The sequence below is a fragment of the Hyperolius riggenbachi genome, chromosome 4 (assembly GCF_040937935.1).
Source record: "Hyperolius riggenbachi isolate aHypRig1 chromosome 4, aHypRig1.pri, whole genome shotgun sequence".
Lineage (NCBI taxonomy): Eukaryota > Metazoa > Chordata > Amphibia > Anura > Hyperoliidae > Hyperolius > Hyperolius riggenbachi.
In genome coordinates, this window is record NC_090649.1 from 386,589,057 (window position 1) to 386,607,213 (window position 18,157).

Consider the following 18,157-nt stretch of genomic DNA (forward strand, 5'->3'; position numbering starts at 1 on the left):
TATTCACTGTGATAATATTAGTGCCAGTAATATGTGTACCAGCTAGAGCAATACCTTGCTTTGTTAAGGTACGTGTGAAGGTAGAGTTACTAGTGTGAGCAGGTAGGGAATGTCTAGCAATTATTTCCTATATAGGTATTTATTATTAATTAGGTTGAGAACCAAAAAGTAGATATTTTTTAAATGTTCTTTGGCAAAGGAAATACTACAAATAAATGGTTAATTACTTTTAGGTCAATCTGTTGGTTTGGCAAATTTTGCATCTAATATTTGTCTCGTTACTCATTTATAATTAACCACTTCATCCACAGGTCAGTAGATATACATCCTCTGTGACTTCATATAAGCCACAAGTCAGTAGATCTACTGACTTGTACAGAAGCAGTGCTGTGCAGGATTGGGCTTGCTCCTGTGCACATTTCTGGCACTATCTGATGCAGCACTAATTGGTGAATGGGAATATATGTTTCCTGAGCTAATGAGATTGATTTTTACCATTAAAAATACTTTTATTTTCTCATTTCATAGTGAAAAATACACTCTGTAGCATTATTTCAGAATCAAATATCTTCACCATAAATTGTGACCGGCACATAATCTAAGTTTTGTGATAAGCAGTAAGAATAGCCAAACAAAATTTGTGTTTTTATCTATAGTAGCACTTTTTATTTTTAAACTGGAATTGGTAAACTGAGAAATAAATGTTTTTTTTCTATTTTTTTCTTTGTTTTCCTATTAAAATTCATAGAAAACAAAATTGTTCGAGGGAAAACATGGCATACAATGAAAGCCTAATTTGCCTTGAAAAAGACAATATATATTTCATTTCTGTGTCATAAGTAGGGATAAAGTTATACTGTTATTTCTGATTAAATAAGGACATAGCTAAACTGTCAAAACTGCTCTGGTCAATAAGTGGGAAACAAGGTCTGGATGCGAAGTGGTTAAAATTAGTTAGAAACTCCAATTGGGCTTGGATATCAATCACAAAATCTTGGCATTTGTAATCATTATTGTTCAATCATATACTGCTGATTTCTTCCACCACATACTACAGAGTACATAGTCATGTCACTGACTGCCCTCAGAGTAGCTCACAATCTAATCCTACCATAGTCCTAGCTTAATGTCTCTACCATATTATTATGTATTTTTATAGCACTGACATCTTCTGCAGCACTTTACAGAGTACATAGTCATGTCACTGACTATCGCCCAGAGAAACTCAAAATGTAATACCTATCATAGTAATAGTCTAATGTCCGCACCTTTCTCAAAGAACAATTTTGTCCGGGGCCAGTACCTCTCCCTTGTCCTCTGCTACCCCATAGAACAGAATAAACTGCCAAGCATTGTCTCTGTACCACAGTTGTTCCCAGACTTATATTTTCAGGAGACCATTATTGAAAGTGTGGATGATGCTTGAAAAGTACCGGCTTTGTTGAACTTCATTATCTGCACTTTTGTTAGAATGGATGCAAAATGACCTCCTCCTTGTTATCACAGACTTTGGTTATGATCAGTTCTGTACTATTGTCTGGAAAAATGCTTGCTGCAGGATCTTTCTGTGGTGGAACACAATCTATAAAAACAGAACATATAAATGTGCAGTGGAATATAGAGGATCGTTGCAGTCTTTGACCTGTCTGCTTTCAGTCCACTGTCTGGTCCGTCAACATGCAGATTATCGGACAGACTGTGAACAGAGTGCAAATATGTATTTGCAGTGGGTACTGAGAGCCTTGACACACTGCTGCTGTGCTGAGCTGATTTCAACAACACATCTCATTGTTAGAGAACATCAAACATTGTGTAGAGAATACTGTCTGATAGGCACAGTCATGAGCTGCTCATCAGCGCACACTACATGCATTTGTGTGCTCAATGTAGTGTTGTCCTATTCAGTGTAATGTGATGCAGTGCTGTCCCAGCAGCACAGCAGCCATGCATTTGTGGCCACCTACATTGCAGAACAATAAACAATGCTACAGTATGCTTAGGCCCTTTAAACTCCTCGACATTTTTTTATTGACAAGAGAAATAGCATATCACGCTTTTCTCCTGGTGGACTCAAAGCACCAGACCTGCAGCCACTAGGGCACACTCAGTTGGCAGTAGCAGTGTTAGGGAGTCTTGCCCAAGGTCTCCTACTGAATAGGTGCAGCTTACTGAACAGGAAGAGGCAAGATTCCTGTGTAAGAGGCAGAGACTATCCAGCCACTGCTACTACAAATTCTTCACACATATCCTTGCTACACCAGACAGTCATATGCTGGCTTTTTATTTGCTCATCTCCACCGGATCATAAAGTTTGGATATAGATTGACCTTCATTTTGTATTTGTATACCGTATGTAAATAAACTGACAAAAACTCAATAGTACATATAATATGTTTTTCTTTTACCTTCCTAGAGGATACAATTCCGAAGAAAGTAGTTTGTCATTTCAACGGGAAGACGTATGCTGATGAGGAAAGATGGGACATTGATAGCTGCACACACTGTTACTGTCTACAGGGCCAAACGCTCTGCTCTACAGTCAGCTGCCCACCTCTGCCATGTGTGGAGCCAATCAATGTTGAAGGAAGCTGTTGTCCTATGTGCCCAGGTAACAGTATACATTGTTTTAAAGAGAACATGGTTTGAACTTTTATCATTTTGGTTAACTTGCACAGGGGTGCTGCTAGGCCCAGGCGAACTAAGCAGTTTCTTGAGGCCTCACACACAATAGGCGCCTTCCATGCTGCCTGGGCCACTCTGCCTGTGACTTGTATGGCTGCCACTGCCGCCCCGTCACTCCCTGACCTCAAATCAGCGGCAACATGAACAGAGGAGAGAGGGGCGCAGTGACCACGGAGTACACTTCAGATGCGAAAGGGGTGTCACATTGCTCATTTCCTGCATTTGTAGTGCACTGCTCTCCTGCCTTCACATTGCCGCAGGTCTACGAGTGCTGGGGATGGGGAGGCATCAGGAAGCTACATATCCCCACTGACAACAATACTATATATAAGGGGAAGAGGCAAACCTTTTGGTATTTATACTGAAGTGGCTATCTATTCTGTGAGACACCTTGGCTGAAGGTGGCTGAAGGAGGTGTACTGAAGGTGGTTACCTATACTGGGGGGTGGGGTGCACCTTTGGCTACCTACCTATACTGGAGGGCTTTTTTGGAGGGGGGGGGGCCTCTTTGGCTACCTATTATTATTTGTGAAGGGGCCTCTAACTGGGGGGAGGGGGCACAAATGATGTGCTTGGGGCCACGAAAACCTTAGCAGCATGGACAGAGGCAGATATAGGCATATGAACAAAGCTAAGGGATGCATCACTTTATGGGATATATGTTGAGGTTTCACACCTCTGCAGGTATTCATAACATTTTCCAGATAGCCCTCTCCGTGATAACATGAAGAAAAAAGATAAGCTATATGCAAAAAATGATTTCTAGCTACAGGAGGGAAACCAGAATAAATTAATTTTCCTATTGATAATAGATTATTTCCTGAAATAATCAAGAATGAGCATAGAGAGTTTATGTCCGCTTTTACTACTTTGCACTGCAGTGACTCAGCCTTAAAGAGGAACTGTAACATAAAAATATCCCCTGGGGGGTACTCACCTCGGGTGGGGGAAGCCTCCGGATCCTAATGAGGCTTCCCACGCCGTCCTCCATCCGTCAGGGGTCTCGCTGCAGCCCTCCGTGGAGTCCGGGCAGCGGTGACGTCATTATTTACCTTCCTGGCTCCTGCGCAGGCGCTCTGACGGCTTTCCATTCCGAACTACACGGAAATACCCGATCGCCGTCGGGTCCGCTCTACTGCGCAGGCGCAAGTCTCCTGCGCCTGCGCAGTAGAGCGGACCCGAATGAGATCGGGTATTTCCGTGTAGTTCGGAATGGAAAGCCGCCACAGCGCCCCCGCTGGAGCCAGCAAAGGTAAATATTGAAATGACAGTCGGCACAGTCGCCGGCTGTTCGGAGGGCTGCGGAGAGACCCCCGTGGGACAGAGGACGGCGTGGGAAGCCTCATTAGGATCCGGAGGCTTCCCCCACCCGAGGTGAGTACCCCCCAGGGGATGTTTTTAATGTTACAGAGTCTCTTTAAGGGGGCCACACATGATACAATAAAATAATCTGATTTTACGGCAATTCAATAAATATGATTGGATCTCCCAAAAAAAGTTTTTTTCCATTTGACTGAAAAATCCGATCAAATTTCCAATTTTTTTTCGATTTTTATCGATCCATAATGCTGGAAATTTTTGTTCGAGTTTTCTAAAGTTTGTATGGTGTGTGTTAGATTGTGAATTTATTAATATACACACCCTAGCAATTTTTCAGAGTTTCCAATCATTTTTATCATAATTGGGGAACAATTGAACATAGGTGTGTGGTCATATTTTTGAAATGTTACAACCAGTCAGAAAAATTGATTGCAATTTTTGAATTGAACAGATAATTAAAAAATTGTATGGTGTGTGGCCACCTTTACTGTCTTAAAGTGACGATTATGTGGAAAACGGATAAAATGGATGTGTGTTCCTAATCTGTGTTTTGCAGAGATGTATATCCCAGAACCCACTAACATCCCCATTGAGAAGACGAATCACCGAGGAAGGAATGAACATAATCTGCCCCACTGGCCAACCCCCAGTGAGAACGACGTGCACCACCACCGAGGTGAGTGTCCCAATCAGCTCCGCCCACTCACAATTCTTTTTTGCATAGTTGGCGGATAACTTTCTGCTCATTAGTTAGCATTGAAATAAATGTATTCATATTACGCTAGATGTGAATATTAAGATGGAGAAAGCAAGATATATGAATCTTTTTATCAGCTCATACTGGCAAATATTGTGGTAATACACAAGCACGGTACACCCTGGGAAAAGGAAACTGTTATTCGCTTGGAACAGGAAGTAGTTATAGCAAATTCTATATCTGTATTCAAAGGGGTCTTGGGTGCTTTCCTTGTATTGAAATAAATCCATGGCTATAATTACTGTGTCATTCCCAGCAGAATTAGTCAAGGGATTTTATCTGACTGCCACCTGGAGTCGGGAAGGGATTTGTTTTCTCTTTGAGGCTTAGTTCACGGTATAAAATGCAGTCGCAAAGTGCTTAGCAATTGAGATATTGCAATGCGGTGTGTTTTTGTTTATCCCTTTAAGCTGAATTGCTCTGAAAAATAGTACATGCAGCAAGATTTTTTTTGAAAACCAGAACGCTGCTGTGAGAACACTCTGATAGGATGACACTGCACTAGCATTTTGCCAATCGCCCGCAATCAGCAAGTGCAACGCAATCACCCCCAGTGTGAACCAGCCCTAAATGTTGATTTGCCAAGCCCTGTAGGGGTTTTTTTGCCTTCCCCTGGATCAGCTGAGATACAGTAAGTGAGGGGTGCAGGACAGAAATGTCCCTAATTTTTTATTTTTTTCATAGTTGAACTTTGATAGATGTCTTTTTTCATCCAAACAAACTTGGTAACTATGAAACCATGGTGGTAGTGTTTGCTGGGGGGCCTCAAATTGTAGCACTTCCATTTTACGTGGCATAAACAGTGACTGACTGACATACATACACAATTCAGTAAAACTCTTTTGCTGTTGGGTAAGAAAAGTTTGTTATTTGCACCTGGGTCTTAGCGGAGTTGTCAAATTCCTGGTATGTGACTGCAGCCATGTGCATGCACTCAGTTTTGGTTTTTTTAATAAATGCACACCACCTTGAGTTTTTTAAAGTGAATTAGTTCTTGTTTTGTGTACCTGCATGTAACTGCAGTAGCAGAAATCGAATGCATTAACCTATCAGCATTGTGATGTAACCCAAGTGGATGTCAGACTTTTGCTATGTCATATAGACACTTTTAAAATAATCTGGTCCTGATTTCTAGGGCATTGTATGTTCTCCAGTGTCCCACCATTCTCTAATATTAGTAAATCAACAGCTGTGTCTTGTAGTGAAGCCAGTTAAAAAAAAACAGCCTGGAGTTCAGAAATGTCATGATAGTCATAATGTTTAAAGTCATACCTGTTTCACTGACATTCCTGTGGGGAGATTGTCCATGACAGTGTTGGTAAATGTACTTTTTGCAGAAGCTGTGTCCTGCTCTTGGACCCCGTTTTCCTCCCTCTAATGATAAAAGGCCCTGAAGAAGTTTAGTTCATCAGTCCCTGTATCTGTGCTTTCCCAATTTGTTACCTTGGCAAACTGGTGGCTTGGATGCCAAAAAGAATGAGGACATCATCAGTTTTATAGTGCTTTGCCTTGTTGGTCAACATACTTTGGAAATACCTTAAAAAGAACATCTAAAAATGCCCGAGCAGACATCCCCAATAAAACCGTTTCCTTTGACCACTGGCAAATCCGTGATTGATTTAGAAGCTTCATGTGTTTGCTTTGATGAGCTCAATATATGAATGACTCTTTTTTTCTGAATTTAATTATGCTAAATGGCTAACATCTGGTGGAGACTATGGGAGTTGTACCATACTATAGCAACAGCTGGAGACTGATGAGAGTTTTCTGCCTTTATGCAGTAAATAGCAATGTTTGCCCTATTAATGTTGCGAGCCCATAATATATAGCTGCTACTTGTAAGTGTTTTCTGGTTACATTTTATTTCATGTGTCATAGAACTGGGTCATCTCAAAGTGAACTACCGGGAAGGAGACCGGCCCCGACCTAATGATGCCGCCTCTCTACATTCTGTTGCATGGGTGGCAGTCCCTATAATGACAGCTCTGGTGATCATCATAGTTCTTCTTCTCATCAATCAGAAAAAACAGTGGATTCCAGTGCCTTGTTACCGGACCCCTACCAAGGTATAAGACTCCTATATACAAATGCAAGTAACCATTTTAAGTTTATTTAAAGAACTTCTGATGAATTAAATGTATGTTTGTACCTTTTTGGTATCTCACAAGCCTGTCACATTTCTGTTTCTTGATTAATGCTTATTGAAATATGGAGCCGCCCTGAGCTGCTCTTTGCTTCAGTGATTGCTAAAGGTCCTGCTTAAGCATATCTTGCCAATTTAGACCAAGGTGAAAAAAACTAAAGAATAGAAGAGTAGACCACTGAAAGCAATAATTCATTTATTCTTTATTCAATAGCCACATAAAGCTGATATTTAACTACTGTGGATTACAGCAGGCTCTTACATTTTTCTTCTAATATTACAGTATTTTTTACTCCATAAGATGCACACCCCCTAAAGTGTGTATGTGTGTGTGTGTGGGGAGGGGGGGGGGGGTGTCTGTACGCCTTATGGAGCCAATATTGTATCACAGCATGGCCGGGGCAAGGCTTTCCCCCAACATCCCCCCACAGCTGTCTCCCTCTAATAGAGCTCCCCTGGTGCCCAGCAGCAGAGCACACTCACCACTCACCTCTCCAGCCGGTGCAGACCCAGCTGTCTGTGTCCTTTTCGCTTCATCCTTACTGGTGCCCATTCTGCGTGGTCTGGTGACATGTTCTGCCCAGACTCAACATGCCGTTGGGTCACATAGAGTGGATGACAGTGAGGATCAAGACAGAACGACACAGAAAGGAAGGAATGCATCAGCTTGACAGGTGAGTGCACTCCGCTGCCACTAGTACTCTGCGGGAGGACTATTAGCTTGAGGGAGGAGACAACTTTGGGAGGAGACCTGGAGCTAGCCCTGCTGTGAAGCTCCAAAAGATGCCTGATGCACCCTGAAGACTGGTTTAATTTTTTTCCCTGGTTTCCCTTCTTTAAACCTAGGTGTGTCTTATGTTCAGATGCATCTTATCGGGTGAAAAATACAGTATGTATTTCATGCTTTGATGGGAACCTGAAATTACATCTAATTAATTAACTTTCTCCTGGGAGATAATTTTTTTTACCTCATATGCAAAAATAACTTCAGAGCCCAGTAATTGAAAAGGTTGGTAAAATGTAATAGTAAACTTATCTTGAATATTTGAAGGGATAACATTTCTGAACTCTAAATCATAGTTTCTTTGTAGTCAAACTGTAGTGCAACTCTCACTGATAGGTAATTAGAGCTGGTAAGACTCTGTGTGGCTGAGAAAAACACAACTGCAGGGAACAGAAAACAAGTTCAATAGGTCTGAGTGAAAAACATTAAAAACTGTCTTCATCTATGGAGACAGCTAAAGATTAATGGTGTATTTTAACCTAAACACAAAATATGGGATTTCAGGAAAGTCCTATTTTTGGAGTAGAAATTCAGGATACGGGAGGGAAATTGTACACCATTCAGTTTTCCGAGGTGCTGGGCCAGTATGCAAGACCAGTGTGCAAGACAACAGAAACCCCATAAGGTCCGCACACTGAATGGACATCTGGCACATTACGTGAGTAAACTTCACCATTCCTTCATTGAGTGTGCAGACCTTATGGATTTTCTGTTTAGGAGTAGGGCTATAAATTATTGAAACCCTTTGCGAGCCTTCTTACAGCTGTAGTCTACAGTAATATGCTATTGCCCTTTCTCCACATAAACAGTTAAAATGCTAATTTGCAAAGTGAATATGATTAAATTCTACATTTCACTTGCGGCTTTCTGTATATTAGATAAGTGTACATCCCATGCTAGCATGTCTTGTAGAAGAAGGGCAGGTTAAAAGCACGAAAGCAGAAATCTAATATTGTGAATATCTGAATTCCGACCCAGGGCGATATTGCTTCTTGCTTTGCAGGTCTGCTCACACTGTCGCATTCAGAGCATTCCACAGGGAACACAAGACTTAGGTGTTTCAAGAAAATGGTAGCATTTCTCTCGTGTGTGTAATCCTTTCGGCTGGGCAACCGGCCTTAATACACAATACATTAAAATTAGTGTACTGTAAATAGGTCCAGAATTACAGGGACCTGAATGCTGCAAATTATTTGAAAGCCAAGTGTCTTTTGATAAAATGTGTCATTGGATGACTGGATTGCATCACAGCATACAGTAACCTCAATTAAAAAGATAAGATTCCTTATTTGCAGAGTATAAATAGACAAGACACAGAACATTTATATTGCGCTTTTCTCCTGGCTGACTCAAAGCACCAGAGCTGCAGCCACTAGGATGCACTCTATAGGCAGTAGCAGTGTTAGGGAGTCTTGTCCAAGGTATCCTCACTGAGCAGATGCTGGTTTACTGAACAGGAAGAGCCGAGATTCGAACCCAGGTCTCCTGTGTCAGAGGCAGAGCCCTTAACAAGTACAGTACACTGGCCATCATCCACCACACAAGTCTGTTTCCTGTGTCTCGCCTTTTAACCACCCTGGCGTTCTGATTAAATCGCCAGGGTGGCTGCGGGAGGTTTTTTTTTAAATAAAAAAAAAACTATTTCATGCAGCCAACTGAAAGTTGGCTGCATGAAAGCCCACTAGAGGGCGCTCCGGAGGCCAGAAGTAACACGGAAGGCCGCAATAAGTGGCCTTCCGTGTTTCGCTTACCTCGTCGCCATGGCGACGAGCGGAGTGACGTCATGGACGTCAGCCGACGTCCTGACGTCAGCCGCCTCCGATCCAGCCCTTAGCGCTGGCCGGAACTGTTTGTTCCGGCTACGCTGGGCTCGGGCGGCTGGGGGGACCCTCTTTCGCCGCTGCACGCGGCGGATCGCCGCGCTGCAGCGGCGATCAGGCAGCACACGCGGCTGGCAAAGTGCCGGCTGCGTGTGCTGCTTTTTATTTCATTAAAATCGGCCCAGCAGGGCCTGAGCGGCAGCCTCTGGCGGTGTTGGACGAGCTGAGCTCGTCCAGACCGCTCAGCTGGTTATAGCAGACGTGCAAATCCTAAGTATTCCTAAACCAGGAGAAGTAGAAAGTATACCTCAAAAAGAATCTACCTGCAGATATTCTCTTCCTGAGCATGTTCCAAAAGCGAGGCCATAAAACTTTAGGATGGTGGGCAAAGCTATGCTGATAATTGCATTTTGTCTTTGTAATCCAAGCATACTATATCTATCACCTTCATTTCACAATGACTTGTTCCTGCAAACCTATATATATGGCGCTCTACAGTTGAGTCCCTGCAGTCAGCAAGGTGAAACTTTGTGTTATTTTATCTAAAGGGTACCTGAAGTAAGAAGGATATGTAGGCTGACATTTATTTGCTTGTAAACAATGCAAATTGCCTGCCTGTCCTGCAAATCCTCTGCCTCTAATACGTTTAGCTATAGACCCCTTACAAGTATGCAGATCGGGTGCTCGGACTGAAGTCTGTCTAGATTCCCACATGCTTGTTTCAGGTGTAGGATTCAGACACTACTGCAACCAAAGAGATCAGCAGATCTGCCAGGCAGCTGGTATTTAAAGGGACTCCGAGCAGTGAAGAAACTATGGAAAGATGCATACCATTTTGCATTCCATTCAGCTGCTGACTTTGGGGAAAAGTTGTCCTGTGTAATACGAGCAACTATGGAAAGATGCATACCATTTTGAAGCTCTTTTTCTCCTCTTTCCAACGACACATAAACCACCACCCTACGCCTTTTAGTTTTCGATATTTTCGCGATCAAAATCACTGCAGCCACAATTTTGATCGTTAAAATAACGAAAACTAAAAGGCGTAGGGCGGCTGTTTATATATCATTGGAAAGAGGAGAAAGAGAGCTTCAAAATGGTATGCATCTTTCCATAGTTTCTGCACTGCTCGGAGCCCCTTTAAAGTGTACCAGAGACCAAAAATAATAAAAGATATGTACAGTGCTCAGATATCGAGCGGCCGCTGGAGAGTTATGTAGAACGCGCATTTCACTTGTGCGGGCTGGCCGCAACTGGTTGAAGTAACGGGACCCAATACCAGAGCTGCAAACAGCGGAGGACGGCGGCATGGGAGCAATCCGTGCACTTGGGGCTGGAAGAATCCCCAGGTATGTATAAATCTGTTTATTATTTTTGGTCTCTGGCTTCCTTTAAAAGAAAATCAAGATGGCAGCCTCTGTATGCCTCTCACTTCAGTTTACCTTTCAAAAGGGAGAGCTTTATGCCGACAACATAAAGGCATAAAAAATTAAACCATAGTACTTTACCACACAGTGACCAGCAGTACAGAAATTCATACATATTGTTTAGCACAAAAATGTTGCAAGGCATTAATTTATCATGATAAAGGTCCATTTGTACCCAGCTACAAATATGAGGAGGACAAACTCATAGTGAAGGCCAAAGAGTTGAAGGGCAACCACCTTGAATAGTAGTTCTCTTCCAAGTCTAAAAAGGAAACAGTCACCAGAGTGGGATGAATCAGGAAATTTGGGCACACAGCCAAAGTAGGGACCACAATGTAATGAGTAATTTGAGTGCTGGAGTTCAGCTATTAAATAGTCAAACTCTGGCAAATGACAGAGGCAGCAACAGTAATATGTAAGTGATGCTCGGAGTTCTTTTCTGCTTGCTTACAGAAAAGCATTACTCTGACAAGCTACCAGAAGCCTGTATGAACAGACCCTTACACTAGATAACAGCGGGTCAGTAAGTGGCATCCAGGGTTCGGCTATCGTTTAGCCAAACCCCGGATATAGGAGGTGGAGGTTAGTAGGCAAGCGGCACATGGAGTTTGGCTATCATGTAGCTGAACTCAGAACACCAGCAGAATACCTTAGTAATCATGGACACGAGGTTGAGCTATTATGTAGCCGAACCTCACATCAGCTTGAGGAACGACACTCACTATCAGTTAGTATTAGGCATGAGTAGGTTAGGTTTAGTATTAGGGATAGGTAGGGGAGAGGTTAGTGTGAGATATAGGTAAGGAAAACTGATAACAGAATATTGGAAACATTACCGATATTCTAATGATATGATTAGGCCCCCAAATTACTGGGCACCTTTTTTCAATGTACGTGTAAAGGGTTAATCTTATGGTTTGCACCTACAGGTTAAATGGGATTGACTAGCTTTTCATTAGTTTGACTTCTAAAGTACAGTATTGGGCAGCTTGAGAAAGGTAGTGTTTTTGGAAATGTGACTACTTGTTGGTTGGTTGCATGGTTTTTATGGAAATAGATTGGCCTGTGGCTGTTTTACGCTTAAAACCGATCAAAATAAAGGCTGGTTTTAAAAGGATAGTCCTGGTTCTGTCTGTCAAGGATTTTATATTCATTTACATAAGAGCATGTTTGAGCAGATGGGCAAATTTTAGCACAGTGAAAACAAGTCAACGTCTACAACCTGCTTAGTGATTTGCAGTCTCTGTTGTAGCATATGTTTTAATGTGATAATGTGCTTAGGTGATAGGTTCCTTAGCATACCCTTGTAATAAAATAAACATGAAAGCTACATTATTGACCTCCCATTCATATCTTCACGTTGCCTCCCTCTGATCAGATGAACTTGCCATAATACTTTAGAAGTCACTCAGACATCCATAAAAATACAAAATTAATCAAATGGTTTAATATTTTTGTCTTGGAATGAAAGTGTGGCTGAAGTGACATGTGACTTGATGAAGTAAACATGGTAACATAAAGTATAAATCCTGCAAATGTTGTTAAACCCAGTGCTTTTTATATGAAAATGAGATAGTCAGATTGCACAGTTGAGGCTCTCCAGAAAAGTAAAGAGAAGCCAAAATACTTATGTTGACTAATCAAACACTCCTGATAACAGGAGAGCGCTGAAAAGTTTAAAAGCTATTTCTTTAAATTGCACACTGAATTAACCAGACTTTCTGTTAAGAAGGTGGCTGTGCATACTCCTCAATTACATTTTAGCTTGTTACATTGAAAATAACAATGTAAAACAGAAAAGTTTTATATACCATTTCTCTTACCCTCTACAGTTAAAGTGTACCAGAGACAAAGCACCCTAATGTAGTTTATTATATACATCAGTGGGAACATGAGAATAAACACCTACCCTGCTCTCTGTTTCATCCTTCACTGCTCAGGATGCTTGTAATTAGCCCTGATAAAATCCCTAATCAGGCAGTCTGCTTTGCCACAGAATATCTAGCTGTGAGTCATGTTATCTCAAGCCGGCCCCCTTCGGCCTCTGTTTTCCCATTCTGTGCACAGCAGAATCACAGGCAGCTGATGGGAGGAGCTGCTCATGCTGGAGGAAAAAAAAACACATAAATCATCACTGCAGAGCGATGACAACAGCAGGTATAGCCTGTATATTTCAAAATCTATCGGGGGATATGTTTATTTTGTGTGTACTCCTTCATCTCTGGATTCCTTTAATTATCTCTTAATTTTTGTTTGAATTCAGCTTTACTGTCAACCTTCTATGTATTTGAGTGCATGCAATATATTCAAAGTAACTGACTGCAAGTCAGAGTATACTATAGCCCATACAGTAGATGTGCACAGTTTGTCGCCTAGCCTAAATTAGTTTTGTACAACTGCGCATTAGTTTAGATTTAGCGATAAGCTCTCTGTTGAATGAGTTTTAGAAATATATCCTCTGTACAGTTTGTTATAACCTGTATATATGATACTGCTGACTGTAAACATCTTTTTGTTGTGTTCTTAACAGCCAACCTGCTTAAACAACCAGCTGGTATATGTGGACTGCAAAAAAGGAACTATGGTGCAAGTGGACAGCTCACAAAGGATGCTACGAATGGCAGACCCTGACTCTAGATACAGTGGTTTCTACAGTATGCAAAAACAGAATAACCTTCAGGCAGATAATTTCTATCAAACTGTGTGAGGAACTTCCAAACAAATATATTATGGATTTTTCCTTTTTTCAAAGGAAAAGAAAATAGACAAAAAGGATGAGGAAAAAAAAGACTAAAGTCTGCTATACAACAAACATAAACAGAATCGTGCACTTGCTAATTGGATTGTGTGACATGTACAGCCGAGACCTTACCGAGACGAACTCTTGTCTCCTGCAATGTGCCAAAACAAACATTCCCACTTTCCCTTTGTAACAACTGACCAAGTGTTTTCTTAGAACCAAAGTTTGGAGAACTGGCTCATGCATATCTGCTTGTAACATAGTTGTAGAAAAGTTTTTGTTTTTTTGGCTGATTGGGGAAATAGTTTGGGGTACCGACAATGGAGAGGTCACACGAGTTTAAGACTACGAAGACAGGAGGAAATCAGAGGCATCTAGAGGGGCACTCAGTTGCTTTTCACAAAACAATCATGGCTTTCTCCAATAACCCAGGAACATGTGAAAATGCAATTGTCAACCACCCCCCAATCTGATATTGGCTTCTCCTGCAACACAGATTTTAAGTACATGTCAAGCAACAACAAAAAGGCTGATCACAGAATGGTCTTTACAGTTGGTAAAGATTGCCGGGCACTAAGTAATTCAAAAGTTCAAATCACAGCCATATTTAAGCTGCAATTTATCTTTTCCATTTTAAGATGATCTCTATCTCTACACATGTATAGTACTAGTGATAAGTAAAAAAAGAATCTAAGCAAAAAGCAGATGATAGCTACCAAAAAAAATTATAAATGGTGGTTATGGTTCTGAAATTATATACAATGTGCTGCTTTTTAATTAGCTATTTGGCCAGTTGGATTCAGGCAAATTTACAGAGGGCTTAGTAGGTGTTAATTTTCATATATAAATATATATCTATATCTGAGCACTGGATTTTTATTTTTCCTAAAAGCAGTATTTAAAGTAGACCTTTTAAGACCTTCATCATGCTGTTCAGAATATTTCTTTTATAATGGGGTGTTTTTTTATTTTTATTTTGTTTGTGTGTGGTTGCGAGGGTGTGTGGGAGTGTAAGTATGTGTGTGCGTTTTTGTTTGTTTTCTTTCTTTTTTGCAGTTTTTTTTTATTTTTTGTGCTATGAAGAGAAGGATTGATATTGTTATTAATATATTTGATGCAAGAGAGGAAATTGATGTAGGTAACATAAACATAAAGCCATTGGCATTATCTTGCTGGAAAAATATAAGTTGTGCTTCAAAGAAGTGGAAATCGTAGACAAATGCTTTGTTTTATTCCATTTTTTTTTCTTTTAGGTTTTTTTTTCTTTTTGAGTTTTTTTTTTTTTTTTACTTTTCTTTTTGTTGACATTTTAGGTTACTGGTTGTGCAGATTAGAAAACTGCTGCCCTTCTTGGGCATCGCTTAATTTTGTAGTATTCAAGCACCTTTTTTTCAACGCTGAGTTTAAACAAAAAATCAAAAACAAAAGTAAAAAATATTAATAAATAAGAGCAGATTATGCTTCTTTGAATTTTAGCATTATAGGAATATTTATGTAAATGTATATTATGCTAAATGATGACAAAGTATTTGTATATATATATATATATATAAAATATATATATATAATTTTATATGTTTTTTTTCTGTTGAATGTATTTTTAACCAAGAAAGAGGATTTTACCCATAAAACACACATTAAAAACCAGCATTCCATAATCAGTGCTTAACAGCTTGTCAGTTCAGAGAAGGACACAGGCAATTTTATTCTACCTACTGTTTTATTTTCCTTTTGTGTGTGTTTGCTTTGTCCCTGTACTGATTCATGTGTGTTTGCGCGCAAAAGCATTTGTGTAAAATGTGTGTACATGTGCGTTTGATCCTGAAAATTCTTGTGACTTCAGCAATAAGCAAAAGTCCTGCTATTTGCTATACTGAGTTTGGGGTGGAGAAAATTTTAATTTATTATATAGTATATGCTTTTGTTGTCTCTGTTTTGCCAAACGAGTCCAGGTAGTGGACCCTGGTGTATTGGTGTTGTGAGGTGGCATTGAATAAAGCAGACATGGAAGATACCCATTTCAACCATATTGCTGGCAAACAAAATGCATGGGGGATTGAGAAAGCTTTGTGAAGATGTTCATTCCTTGCAGAAGAAGGTGAAGCGAAATGCATCATAGAAATGTATATAACTGGGGGTCCTTTAACCCTGTTCAAATTATTTTCTAATTATTTAAGGTATTAATAAAGATGAAGGGGAAATTTGTGATACATAGAATTGAAGACATCCATGTTTTGTGCTGCCATGTCATATTATGCAATACTAATGCAGCTATGTTTATGTAGACCTCCTGCTTATGCACATTATTGTACCAACCCCTTAAAATCACTTCTACATCATCAGGCTTGTTTAACGCAGCAAAGAACTTTGCGATAAGTGCAAAAGACTAGAGTGACCAATCAGCAACCATCTTCATGGTTCCCACTGGGCTACAGTGAACTTATTGCTTGCTATAGGTTTTGGCTTTTTGCTGTGTTCTTTGTTAATAAGCCTGTCTATGCAGATTTTATGCAATTTAAATGGAATGTTAAGTGAAAACTTTAATGGCCAGTTACTTACCTGGGGCTTCTTCCAGTCCCTTGCCGTTGTTCCGCACTGCTCTATTCCCCCCGCTGTGTCCCCCTCCGTAAGCGGGGCAACTTGGCGAGTCGCCACCCCCGTGCATGCACAGTGCTTTCTGCGCGACTCCGTGATCGTGCTCCAGTGACCAGGAGCATTCTGCTCCTGGTCACGCACGGTGGCGTAGTGGTTAGCTCTCTCGCCTTGCAGCGCTGGGTCCCTGGTTCGAATCCCAGCCAGGGCACTATCTGCAAAGAGTTTGTATGTTCCCTCCGTGTCTGCGTGGGTTTCCTCCGGGCACTCCGGTTTAGTCCCACATTCCAAAAACATACGGATAAGTTAATTGGCTCCCCCTAAAATTGGCCCTAGACTACAGTACTTACACTACATAATATAGACATATGGCAATGGTAGGGATTAGATTGTGAGCTCCTTTGAGGGACAGTTAGTGACAAGATATATATATATATATACACACTGTACAGCGCTGCGTAATATGTCGGCGCTATATAAATACTAAATAATAATAATAATAATTCTGCGTATGCACAGTAGCAATTTATACTTACCGCACAAGTACAGAATGCTCCCATCCATGGGAGCACGATGGAGGAAGTGCGCGGCATGTGGCCATGCATGCAGCATTTGAAGGGGAACAGCTGAAGAATGGAGTGGCATGGAATAATAACTAGAGTCCAGGAGGACTTAAGGGGCTAGATGAAGCTCCATGGAAAGTAACTGGCCACTAAATAATTCACTTAAAATTTCCTTTAAAGCAGTTCACCATATTCTTTAAAGTGGGCCTCTAGCAAGAACCAGAACCTGTCATTGGGCAGAACAGAGTATACTCACTCCCTTCCTGGAAATCTACATACTGGCAGGTCCCTTAACATCTTGTGCCCTACACTGCTGTCAGTGGCCTGTTATGGTATAGATATTGGGGAACCTGTCAGCATTCAGACTGAAAAGGAGGAGGTGGATATACCTTTTTCTATCTCTGATAGCTTTTGGCTTTGGCTTGGAGATCAGCTTTAAAAAAAATAAAAAAATTGACAACTGTTCTGTGGGCTGGTAATTCACTGTGAAGGGAACCCTATTCTTTAGAAGCCTACCAATCAGCTGGTTTGAACACACTTGAAGCTCGTTGGTTCTGAGCAGAAGGATCTGACTAGCTCCAAGTACTGTTGTTTCCCTTAAGTACGTTCTCCCATTGCTGAAAATTACTACTTGTATGACTGAGATTTTCCATTGTCTTAATGACATTGAAAACTGTAAGTAAACTGAGTGGAAACTTTGTCATTGAAGTGGTCATTTTCTGTGGAAAGATCTCTGTTCTTCTCTGGGGGAGCTGGACAACTTAGAGCTGGTAAGCTATAAACAGAAGCAGCCAACCAGCTCCAAGTCTTCCCTCCTGTGGCCCACGAGTAGGTCCGCTGATCACTGTAAATGACTCAAATGAGGTTTACTAGGATTTTCCTGACATTGAAAAATAAATATATTACTGAAATACTCGTTGTTCATATGCAAAACCGCATTTGATAATATCTCCAAATCTCTGTACAAATAATTTACCTGATTACAGAATATGTATAAACTTTAAATTGCATGTTCACTTTTTTCAGTGAGCAAAAGGAAGCCACTTCCCTTTGTATTCTAATTCCTCTGAACTTTGAATAATAAAACGCTTTGATCAAAATGGAAAATGTAAATGCTACTGGGATGTAACTCGTACAATTCAAGCCATCAACATTGCTATATATATTTCTTAGTGTTATAAATGCAGTGCCAGATGAGAAAAATAGTATTTTTATATGGTTTTCTTTCAGGTATCATTCAAATAAAACATTGCAATGGATGAAACTCTTTACGGGACACATTTTGATCTGCCAAACTCTTTAAATAAATTCATTCTTTTGCTGTTTAAA

The 18,157-nt window shown here is 40.7% G+C and overlaps 1 protein-coding gene across 2 annotated transcripts in view; it reads left to right on the forward strand.

The window, feature by feature from the left end:
- The window catches only part of CRIM1 (cysteine rich transmembrane BMP regulator 1), a 982,593-nt gene extending 964,436 nt beyond the window's left edge, over positions 1–18,157 (forward strand). For both annotated transcript variants that reach the window (XM_068232129.1, XM_068232130.1), the window contains exons 14-17: positions 2,414–2,608; positions 4,559–4,678; positions 6,638–6,825; positions 13,464–18,157. In XM_068232129.1, coding sequence (XP_068088230.1) covers positions 2,414–2,608; positions 4,559–4,678; positions 6,638–6,825; positions 13,464–13,640 — 680 coding nt within the window. In that variant the 3' untranslated portion in view covers positions 13,641–18,157. The remainder of the gene's footprint in view (positions 1–2,413; positions 2,609–4,558; positions 4,679–6,637; positions 6,826–13,463) is intronic.